The 12,342-nt window shown below is 42.4% G+C and overlaps 1 protein-coding gene across 1 annotated transcript in view; it reads right to left on the minus strand.

Moving 5' to 3' along the window:
* Positions 1 to 12,342, minus strand: part of DOCK8 (dedicator of cytokinesis 8) — a 142,536-nt gene that overhangs the window by 41,089 nt on the left and 89,105 nt on the right. The window contains exons 24-27 of the mRNA XM_016214296.2: positions 8,881 to 9,030; positions 7,049 to 7,162; positions 2,719 to 2,874; positions 644 to 783 (exon numbers count right to left, since the gene is read on the minus strand). Of these exons, the coding sequence (XP_016069782.2) occupies positions 644 to 783; positions 2,719 to 2,874; positions 7,049 to 7,162; positions 8,881 to 9,030 (560 nt within the window). The remainder of the gene's footprint in view (positions 1 to 643; positions 784 to 2,718; positions 2,875 to 7,048; positions 7,163 to 8,880; positions 9,031 to 12,342) is intronic.

Here is a 12,342-nt window from a genome sequence, read left to right on the forward strand (position 1 = left end):
CAACCAGAATGCTCCTAAGCAACGGGGTGACAGTGTGAAAATCAAGCAAAATTGGGTAGACGTGTGTACGGCTCAGAGACAGACGGCCTGTGTTCTAGTCCTGGGTCGCTGTTAGCACTATGCTTTCGGTTCATCACGGTGAGGCATCAAGTTCCTCATTCCTTTTGGTTGTTGAATAATACTGTAAGAATACATTACATGTTATTTATCCATTCACTGACTGACGGGCATTTGCACACAGGGCAACTGCTTTCTCGTCAGCAGCCTCTTTCTTTGTCAGCACGGAGCCAGGGGGCATCTCGCTGCCTCTGTGTGCACACAGATCCGCCAGGGCCACGTGTTAACAATGGCTTCGTTCCCAAGGAGTTCACAAATCAAGCAGCCCTGGGACGCCTGCCCTACAGCAGAATGGGTAAATTCTTCTCAATGAAAAGTGGCTAAAAATGTCATTTTAGGGTTCCTCTCCCTGCCCCATGCCTTTCCACATTCCTGTGAGCACTGCTTTCCCATAGCACCGATGCTCCTACTCTTCGGAAACGGTGAGTGGTACAGCTCCTCGGCAAGCACGAGAGGTTGAACTGAAAACTTTAGCAGATAGCTTTTTTGTTTTCTTCGTATTGCATTTTAAATGTGAGAAACATACCCCTCCCCTTCTGCATCCAGGGCAGCAGCCAGTTCCGTGAAGAGAAGCCCGGTGAGGAAGTGCTGCTGGCGATACTCGGGAGTCAGGTCGAACATGCTGGCGATCTTCTGGTCCTGGAAACTGGAGCAGGAGCTCGAGTTCTACAGAAATGCAAGGAGCAGTTCTGTGAGCAACAAGAACTGGGATTAAGACCACGAGAGCCGGTATTTACTGAGCATGTGGTATGGCCAAGCTTTGTAAGCACGACCCAGGGAGGCAGGTACCACTGCTTTCTCTACGGGGCAGGTGAGAAAACTGAGACTAGTGTGGTCACTTAGCTTTCCCGGCCCGCGGGTGGAAAACTGCCCATTGGGAAAGATGAAAATAAAGCACCCAGGGTCTGTCACACGATACGTAACACTTCCTTCCCCACCTGCAAACAAAAGCTGGAGATGAAAATCCTAGGATAAGAATTGGATAGGGAAATGGGAACTGGATCCAACGCTGCAGCTGTGAGCGGGCAATTCCTCTCTAACAAACTGTCCCCTTGATAACGAACAGGCTCTTGTGTACTGAGCTGCACTTCTAAGCATGGTTTACCCACATTATCTGAATTTTGCTGGCTTGGAAACTACAAGCGGTGTCAATGTCAGATGGACCAGTCCTAGGCAATTCCTGTGCTCTGATCTTGGGGGCACACTTTATTTTTCAGTAAGAGAACTGAAAATGTCTCTGGAAATCCTTGACGTTTGGGGGAGGCTGGCCCCAGCCCTTGGGTCTGCTAACTCCCTGGGGAAGTCAGGGGGAAAGGTGGGTGAGGACCTAGGGCAAAGTGAGCACATTTGGAATTGCTGCTTGCAAGACATCTTTCCCAGTTCACACTCATATGGTCACATAGCTAATATCTGATTCATGTCTTTGGGTACAAATGGCCAAGATTATTATTATTTTTTAATTAATAAGACAAACCTTAACCTTTGTGCTAGTATCAAGGAATATGCAACAGAAATAGAACCTAATATTGAGAAATCTTATCTGCTTCTCTGAGCTACTGATTTCTTCCCTATAAAAGGAATGTGACTATAAAATAGCATTTCCTTAAAGTTTTTCTAGAGGACACTAGTCCCTTGAGAATCTATGGAGGAAAAACAAAAAGTTTCTGGAGTCAAATCATTTTGGGAATCACTGCTTATCATACACCTCCTCCCATTCCCTCCTCTACCCTGGGGGTATTTATAATTTACACTGACAAGTTAGAGACTCTTGGATGGCCTTCTGCAAAGAAACCTGTCAACATAGGGTTTCCAAGGGGATTTCACTTTGGAATCTTGTATTTGCATAATATCTCTCAACATCCTGTAGAATGTAGGGCCCACTGAACCTAACTTGAGAAACACTGTTCTCCAAAAAAATGACTGGATGAAGCCCCAACTCTAAATATTAATACAAGTGTTCCTCTTTCTGGCTGATCATGAACAAGACTTGCTAGAAATATACTCCCTATAAAACAGGCCATTTGCTCAGTTTATGATAAGATCTTTTCAGTGCATCAAGAGCTAAGTTATCTGGAATGTGATTCATAGTGGACTCGTCTTGTGCTGAATTCCATTCTGTAACAATTTCAGCAAAAAGTTCCAAGAGAGTTCAAAGATATAGTATCCATGTTAAAAACCACTATGAAACCATTTTAGAATCAATATAAAGGAACCTGCAATTTCATAAACTTTATGGTTTCGGAAAAATGAAGTGAGCAGAGGAGACCATCAGGTGAAGTAGAAAGATGATTAATGTGAGACAAAGGTAGACATGTGACTTTTCTACACATTTCCAAATTTTCATAGTGTATATGGATTCCTTGCTCTATTTGGCCTCAGCAGGGGCCCTAGAGCCTAGAAAGATACCAATTACTTATCATGTAAATGATCAGTTAGATAGTACAACTTTGGGAAGCATCCTTGTACATATCTGAATCAATTGATCTGTTTCAATAGCTTGATTTTTATTTTAATGCAGAACACCAACCTTTATGGAATAAATGACTAAACTAAGCTAATTAGGTGAAATGGCTTGTATAATTCTTTCAGTTAGTGGATTACCTGGGAAGATATGGAGGGACAGGGGGATGCTGGAGCAGTGTCAGCACTCATAAAGAAGAGGTTCAGGTTGAGGTAATGCTCATGGCTACAGAGGATTCTCAGGAACTCCAGCCTCATGGAGATGAGCATCGAGAGGTTGTTCAGCTTGGCTGACAGCTGGGAAGAAGAATGAGAAAAGGAAAGGAGCATTTATTATACAGTGAATGGAGTTGAGGTTGACAGACACAAAAATATCCTTTCACCCCAGCTTAAGGCAATCAATTTAATAAAAATGAACGGGTCAGCACAACAGTTGACAAACTCTGCATTACAGGGAGGCCCAATAGGTTTTTATTCACTAACTGTTTCGCTTCATGATTCTAGCCTAACAACTGTCCAAAATGAGGATTCTTGCTCTGAACCCCAGCCATGTCAAATCTATAATACCATGGCAAGCCTCTGTTGTTAATAATCTGGAGGTATCTCTTCAGTGTAACACAATATAATTAATTTTACAAAAACCCTACTGTGTCCAAGAAACTAAATGAAAGGAGTTGACCCCACATGGGGCCACACAAAACTAATGGAATATGACTGGATGACTTCAATGCCACAAGTATTCTTTTGTAGTTTCTAATTAAAGACTCCAATGGGAAGTTCTCAAACCAGTTCCCTGGATGTGAGCATCAAATTACTTAGAAAAGTATGTTGTTCCTGCAAAAAAGCCAAGGAGTTTTCTTCAAAGAGAGAGGAGGAAGTAGAGAAAGAAACAACTGAAAGAGTTTTCAGGAAAAGTTTTCCCTTAAACAAACCATGAAATTAGCAATGACACAGGTGACAGTCTGGAAGAGATCTCTTGCCTCTCAGACTCTATGGGCTGTGACTCAGAGGCAGTTTCTCTTAGGGTAAAGTACTGAGAGAAGGGTTTTGATGGACCTTAAACCTCTCAGTATATTATAAACACCCTCCCACCTCAGCATAGGAAACCGGCATCTCATTCTTGGCAATGGTCATGCCTCCTCTTCATGCATTTTAAGGGCAGTTTTATAAACTATATAATTTAAATGAGCACATATTTTCAGCCACTTTAGGAGAAGCCATTGTGTTGTGGCATTTTGCCTATACAACCAACCTGTAGTTAGACATTTATTTGAAACAAATGAATGCTATTATGTATTATGCAAAAAAATTAAGACATATGACTTTTGTGTAAGAACTTACACTCTTATCAATGTGCACTGGCGGCTGATTTTGGATCAAAGGGGCCACTGGCAAATTGAACGAGTCATCATTCATTCACAAAGAGCTGCTGGATCAAGCCAGCTATCAGGACATGAATGCATGATATTTGCCCTTGAAAAGGCCACACTGTGGGTATCTTTCATAGGTCCCTTGAGACTTCATTAAAGACAGAAATTCCAAAAATAATGTTAGTGATGTTTAGAACAGAGTAAGGTGCCCCTCCTGAAACATCCTCCTCAAAGGTCAGGACCAACAGTGGCAGCCTCCGTGGCCCTATCCGAGGGGTGGGTGCTAACTCAGGGGCATGCTGAATGTGACATAGAGCAACTGAAAAACTAGATTTTTCTATTGTTAGTGACTATTAATAAAAGGCTAAGTTTATACTCATGGTCACAAAGTCCATAAATGACAAAACGTGACAGGCTATTTGAATCAGGTTATGCAAAGTGATAAAATCAGAGGACTTTGGAAGAATGGAACTTGCCTCAGGTATAATGCCCACTCTGTACCTAGATAGCTGGGATCAATGAATTAAATCTCCATTCACTGGGGTCAGTGGTCTTTTTAAGCCTGTGTGCTACTCATTGTGCTAAGCAACATCCGCAGACGTCACTGGCAAATAGAGCGTAGAATCGGAACGTTGAAACCTGGATAAATCTACCCCATCCTTATCTTTTGCAGACCAGGAAGCCATTGTCCCAAATGTTGAAAAACCCCAAATCACAGATGTGCTTAATGGCATCACTGGAATTAGAACACAGGTCTCCAGATTCCTAGTCTAAGGCTCTCTGGCAGCGGAGACTAGAAAGAGGGAGAAAAAGGAGAGTAAATTGGAAGTACACTTAATTTAGAGGAAAAGGAAATGACTTAAAAGAGAAAATAAAGGAAAGAGACAATAAAATGTGCATTTGTAGGGCTGGTAGATAACTACCTTTGATTGTTTTATTCGCTGTCTGGTAAGAAAAACTACCCATATGTGAGCAGTGACAAAGATTCTCTCTATGACCAAACTCCGGTCAGGCTCCTCTGAGCTCTTTTTCAAATAGGTCTGCCCATGTGCGGTAGGCGTGGCTCAGCAGTTGAGCGTTGACCTAGGATGCAGGAGATGGTGGTTCGATTCCATGTCAGGGCACATGCCCGGGTTGCGGGCTCAGCCCCCTGTGCAGGAGGAAGCCGATCAATGACTCTCTCATTATTGATGTTTCTCTCTCTCCCCCTCTCCCTTCCTCTCTCTGAAATCAATAAAGATATATTTAAAAAGCAAACAAAAAACCCAAATAGGTCCACCCTTGGGCATGTCTTCATTTTTGCCAAATTTTTGGCCAAAAATCCTGCTAAGTCTGTTTAGTCAAAATGCCCCACCCTTGATATCTGAGCACCCTTGATATCTGACCAAATGAATCCTCATTCCTCACCACCCTCCAAGTAGAGTCTGATCACCCTGGCCTGCCTTCAGCAAGAATCCTGTGAGGTCGGTTTAGCCAGAATCCTTCCATACCCCTGATATTTCTTTCCTCTCAGTAATTTTTCCTCCACTTTTCTTTGTTGTATGCAGCGTTGAGCCCAATATCTCTCCTTTATCGCAAAAGCCCATCGCAATAGTCCCTATGACTATCGTGATAGTCCTGAATGCAGAATATCTTACTAACTGGTGTCACGAATAATCTTTTGTTGTTGTTTTACAGCAGCTAAACCTGGGCCTATAGTGGTGCTCTAATATCTCCTTTCCATATGTAATCCGTTTTCAACAGATTAACTTCTATTTGCAATTCACCCAGTGACCATCTTAAACACCTACAAGGGATGGCAAAGAGGAATGGCATATCCCCACCACTCGGATCTGGTGGAATGTGGGACAGAAGATCCACACAAGGTCAGGAGGTCAGGGTGCTCAGGGACTTCTGATGTTTCCTTAGGATTCTCTTTTTATAAGTCAGCTTCCTTCTTAGGAGTTCCTTTAGAAAAGTCAAGGCCTTTCTTTGGGGGGGGGGGGAGGGCAGATCCTTTTATTTTACAAATGAGACTCATAGAAGCTGAATGACTTATTTAAGGCCACTAAGAGATTAGCCACAAAGAGTCAGGCCTGGTAGAACAGGGTGATTAATCCATTGTACCTTGGAGTTAGGCAGACATCGATCTTTTCTTCCTGGACAAGTTACATAACTTCTCTAAACCTTCGCTTTATCTGCAAAACGTTGATACTAACACCTTGCAAGGATTAAATGATACGGTTTCTATAAAGTGCTTAACACAGTGCCTGGTATCTAGGAAGAAACCAGTGGTGGAGACCGTGATAGTGAAGGTGGAGGTGGTGATGGTGGAGGTGATGGGGGTGATGTTGGTGGAGGTGGTGGGTGGTTGTGATAGTGGGAGTAGGGGGTGATGACAAAGGTGGCAGGTAGTGGTGATAGTGCCAATGACAGTGGTAGTAGTGGCTAAAGAGGATTATGAAAAGGAGTAGTAACAATAATAACTGCTCCTTATATTACTATTGTTGGGACAGTCTGAAGAGGATGGTGAACACAAGAAGAATTCCATTAAAAATGTGGGGAGATAGGGAGGAGGAGCTCGGGGGGGTGGGGAACGTCTGTAAAACTTTCAACAATAAAGATAAATAAAAAAATAAAAATTGGGGCGATGGCACTGATAAGATGTTTGGATTATAAAATATTTGGTTTGTGCTCAGTGAAATTTAGTCTCTTTTTTATTTTATCAGGGTTCTTTAAAGTCAGAATTTCACAACCACAATTTAATTAATTATCCTAATATGTGAAAAGAGACATCATACTTTGAATTCTATACCTGGTCAAAGACTGAATGCTACAGTCATGCTGTTTCTGTTAAATGTTAAATTGAAGAAAGCAGATGATATCACTAACAAATTTCAATTTCCTTAGGTTAACTTGTGAACCCTTCTGCATTGGGTTGGTAAATGCTTTGGAAATCCGTGCAAACCAGTGTGTCTAGGGATGTCCATGGCACAAAACTCAGAATGTACAAGAGCCCAGCTGTCTAACTTGGCAGTGAACAAGACAGCCTACATGGTAAGGAGCATCGCAGAGAGGAGGGGGAACAGGAACAGCATGGCTGTGTCCGAGGGAACACTCACCTGGTTGCAATAGTGTTTGATGAGGTTAAACACAAAGCTTCGATCCATGAGCGAGAGAAGGTCATACAAGAAGAAAGCCAGGCTGATATTGATCTTTTCTGCCTGTTCATTTTCCTTAAAAACAAACATACAAACATTCAAATCATTTTGTGGCAAACCCTGGTCATGAACTCCTTGGTCCCTGGTGGGAAAGTTGGGAGAGGCAGGACCTATTTTTACAGTCAGCGTTCTTCTGGGAGACACTGGGCAAAGCAAGTAGTCCTGCAAAATTGGAGCAAATATAATTTAGAATTTAACTGATGCCATGAGTGTTAGGTTGAATTAAGTAATTCTTCAGATACTGTCAATATTAAGGTTCATTTCCTTCTAGTCTTTTTTTTCCTACATGCATATTTATATGTATATCATTGAGCTCATTTTCTATGTATGTTGGGTCCTGAATTTTTTCATTCAACATTACATAATAAACATTTTCCTACATTCTCATTTCACATATTTCTTCATATGATTCTACCATAATTTGTTTGATTCTGGTAAGTACTGTTTTGGCAAAACTAACTTGAAATGTATTCACTATCTTCAATGAGACAGATTCTTGTAAGGATTGTTGCAGAAAATCAAATCAGGATAAAATAATTCACTTTTACCTAAGGATTTCTTTTTGCTCCAATTAGGCAGCACCCCCAGCCTAAAAGACGTCACAGTCATACATGGTAGGGTGAACTCTTGCATAAAGTGAGGCCTGGGTTTTGTTTTTATTACTTCACAGCGCTCATATTTCTCAAGGGTTTCACAGGACTTCAGAGCAAGTGGGGATTCGCTCGTTCATGGTCATGTCTTCTATTCTCAGAATGATAAATGAATTTTCTCTGACACTGTTTGAAATATATCTTGAAAATATTTTCCTCTTGTTATGTTGTGTGGTTTGCCAACTCAGGCCAAGCTGACCAGCCACTGGTATGGATGAAGACCTGATAAAGAAGTTTCCACAGGACCATGGAGCAGCAAGTCCTCAAGCTCTCAGCATCCTCTGCATGGGCCACCCTGGGTAGCACACATAACTGCCTGAACATTCTGGCATGGAATTGTCAGTCTTGGTTTTGCTGCCAGCTGTGTGACTTTTGAAAAATTTACCAACCTCACAGTGCCTCATTTCTCATGCCTGCCTTAATGGAGAAATTGCAGCTCTCACAAAGTTTACCCTGAGAAATAACAAGGTGGTTATTTCTCCTGAGCACTTGGTATTATACAAGTTCTTTTATAATGATAAAGATACTAATAATGGCCACTTGATCACTGCTGCCTCAAATTTTATAGTTGCCTTTAAAATTTTTGTTTTATTTCATTTTTATATATTTAACTTTCTATTTTAAAATAATTTTAAACTTACATAAAAGGTACAAGAATAGTAAAAAGGACTCCTGTATACCCTTTACCAGGCTCATCAATATTTGACATTTTGCTACATTAGCTGTATCATTCTATCTATACAATTTTTTTCCTGAACCATTAAAGAGTAGGTTGCAAATATCATGTCCATTTACCCCATAATACTTCAGGGTGTTATTTCCTGAGAACAAGAATATTCTCTCTCATCTCTACACTGATACAATAATTTAAACTACTGTAATTCCATGTAATTCCAATTTCTTTATAGCAACCCCCTTCCCCGCCCCAGGGTCCCATCCAGTATAAAATATAGCAATCAGTTGTCAGGTATAGTTACATTTCAGTGACTGCTTTAAGATGATGCTTATTTTTCTCTGATTATGAAAATAACATTTGTTCAAGGTAAAAAATTTAGAACATAAAGAGTCAAATAGCACAGTTACCTTCTGAGACTTGACTAAAAGGGCTGCGATCTCCGAGGTGACCACATTAACAATGGTAGTTATGTCATCTTTGAAACGGTCGGAAAAACGAGTCCTCCGAAAATTGTCCTGTTTGTCCATGTTGTGTACATACTGGGCCATGCTTTTCACCTACAGAGGGAATGGGGGAAATGTCAACATGGAAATTGGTGACCTGCTTGTACACTGTGGAAAAGGGGAAAGGGCTGGAAGGAAAGCTCACTAACAACAGACTTTCTTACACTTTCTGTGCTGGTAGCTGCCTAAGCAGGCTGGGGACTAAAAATGCTCCTGACACACAGATGGTTACCATGGTGGCAGGAGGTGGGAAGGGTGTCCTCTTCTTGACCCCAAGTCAGGGGCTTCCTCCTTGCAGCTGACAAAGCCAGGGAGCTTAATTTTTAGCTACTATGTCATAAGATTCCCCTTCTCTCAACTCTATGTCCAGGAAGGCAGACCCTTGCTGGCTCCCAGAGCCACTTAGCTATCCGTCTGTCAGAGCACACAGCACACCATCGACAAGGGGACAGATTATGAAGTCGTTGTGAACTGAAGTCGTTGCTGAACCTGAAACTATAGTAAGGAAAATGGGAAGAAGTGTTCCTCCTATCTGGACTACAGTTGAAATGGAGAGCACAGATTTTTTCCTGGAAACAATTCTACAGTATGCTAGCTGGAAACTTGACCATTACTTGGAACATTACCTCTAAGAGAAATTATGTTTTGAGTTCTCTAAGACTAACTTGTTTTATTATATATTTTAAATATGTAAGTATATATATTTAAATGAAATATATTAAAATAAAAACCTGTGTGTCAACTGGTGATTGCATTATGACCATGTACCACCAGCTCAATGCCTACCACAATTTTAAACCAAGATCATGCTTATTTTTGGGACTTTTTCCCAGGACCAGGAGATTTGTGGGTCCATATGACTCCCTTGGATACAGTCGGAGGTTGCACCTTGTCTTTGTTGGAAGTTGCTCAGAGGAACGACTTATGGGAAAGACTGGGAGTTCTGGTGGTTGGGTGCCTACACCTGAGGTCATTTTCATGAATGTGTCCAGGCTAGTCAGAGAATTGCCAGACACAAAAATGGCCCTGGAAGTTAAACCACCCACATTTCCCTACAGGTGACCCTCTAGGTCAAGGCTAGAAGAAGAGGAGAGACAGAGAGTTGTATGGGGAAAATGAGCCCTCCTCCCAACTGTTTCTAAGAATGCAGGACTGACAATTTTCATCAGCAGTGAGACAAACAGAGATAAATAAAAACAAAGAAATGATGAATTAAGAAGAGAGAAACAGGCAGATAGGCTTTCTGTGTTTCAAGTTTTAAGATAATGCCACGGCCAGCTTGGGGAAGACCTAAGAACACGGAACCTGAAAGCCCAGTGTAAGAACCATGGTTTCTCTTCACTGTCAAGTCCTTCATGGTTCAGGACACATGGACATGTCTGCACCCCACAGTCTCACACCCTTGAGGAGAGGACCTGGATGAGGGGTGGGAATTGGACTCCATTTTTGTCTGACAAAAGTGTCTCTCACTATGCTAACAAAGGACATAGGAAGACAAGGCCTCTTTGTTCTGGGCTACCCTAATCTGGATTCTCTGCTGGCTCCTCCACCCCCGCACCAGGCTTTTAGAGCTCACTGTGGTATTCGGCTCCTGCCTGCTGCGTCTGGCCATCCTACAATCAAATAAATAATTTGTACAATACCATACTTTCAACTAATGATCTCTCTCCAGACTGTCAGCAACTTGCCAGCTACCGTGTCCTTTGTATCTCTAGAGAGGAACACCCAGTAGAAATACAGGTGTCCCCCCAAAACGTATATATGCTTTAACAGCCGGTAGCTCAATTTTGAAAATAAAATGTATTTTAATAAACACTGACTTCATAATTATTCAAAGAGTGTGTATACATTTTCTGGGACACACTAATATAGAGTGGACACTCAGCCCATTACTTAAATATAGGGTGGGATAAGGCAGGAAAATATTTCCCTTCATACTGGCCTTTGTGACCCATTCAGAGCAGGGATACCTCTAAGAACACCTTGGTGCAGAAGTTCATGTCCTGAGTAAACTAGGTCACTCATTTACCTCTGGGTCCCCAAAGTCTGACTCAGCGGTTTATAGAAGCACACAGATTTATTCATTAGCAAGTGTGAAATTCACAAAAGGAGTGTGTTCAACAGTTCTAATGCCAAAGTGGTTGTTCATTGCTAAGTCCAAGAAGGCTGTCCTTTCTTTCTCCTCAAGCTTCTTGGGCAAAAAATAATTGTCTTAGTTTTTAAATAACTTTCTGGGCGTCTGTAAAGCAACTACACAAACAATGCATGGAGGACTGGGAGCCCTGTCTGAGTCTGAGATCAGTTTCTTTGCAAAGTTCTGGCTGGGGCTGATAGCTTCATTTGCCTCCGCCCCAGCCCTTAGATCCATTTCTTGCCCTTTTCTGCCTATCTCTGAACCTTGGGAAACTGATCTCCATGGACTACATCTCTGAGGCCTCCTTGGCCTTCTGGATGGAGTTGGCCAATGGAGGCACCAGCAAGGGATCAGTGGGAGGCAGAATAGAGAGGTCCTGGTATTTATCCACTCTGTGCCCTCATTCCTGCCACAGCATGGTTCTGGCAGTGGCAATATTTCTCTAAGACTCCAGCTCCTGTCATGGGACATTCTCCTCTGCCTTTGCTTCCTCTAGGCCCCAGCTATAGTGCTTCCTACCCTTGCTCCTTTAGAGCTAGAAGAGCAGATTCCAGCACTTGCTGCTCCCTGGGTGCCTCATCAACCCTTATCTGCTTCTGTAACCTTACACACACCCTGGGCAGAGTCCCTCCAATAAATGCTTTTCAGTTAACCCTTTGAGTAATGCCAGCACTGTCCTGCCAGGACCCTGACAGACTTAGGTTATAATATGCAAAGCCCCGGGTACCGGTGTCTTGGGTGATCTGCATGTTGACCAACCCCCTCCATGTGCTCAGATCACCAAGAGTTTTCTTTCCAACTATTGCATCTGTTTAGCATAAGGGACTCCTAGAGGGATGGAGGACTATCAGCTTTAGCTTCTGCTTTCTCTCCTGGGCCCACCAAGTCCCAGTAAATAAACGTGCAAGACCAAAAGCAACTGTCACCTTTTCCATGATTCTTGGCTCCCTGCAGTTAGGGGCAGCAAAGGGGTACTGAGGAAGCCTTTGGTGGACCTGGAGAGCCCCCCGTGTGGCCACCACCCTTCCCCGGACCCCATCTGTAAACTGGGGGTGATAGAAAACTCCTGCCTCAAGGTTGTTTGAAGATTAAATGAGATGATGCTTAAAACGGTGTCCAGCACACACACAGTAAGATGTACAAGATATTTTCGATGCTATTATTTTTTCTTTCTCAGGGATACCAGCTGTTAGAAGAATTATATGACGGGCAGAGCCATCGTATGCAGCACA

The sequence above is a fragment of the Miniopterus natalensis genome, chromosome 12 (genome assembly GCF_054644295.1).
Source record: "Miniopterus natalensis isolate mMinNat1 chromosome 12, mMinNat1.hap1, whole genome shotgun sequence".
In the NCBI taxonomy this organism is placed as follows: domain Eukaryota; kingdom Metazoa; phylum Chordata; class Mammalia; order Chiroptera; family Miniopteridae; genus Miniopterus; species Miniopterus natalensis.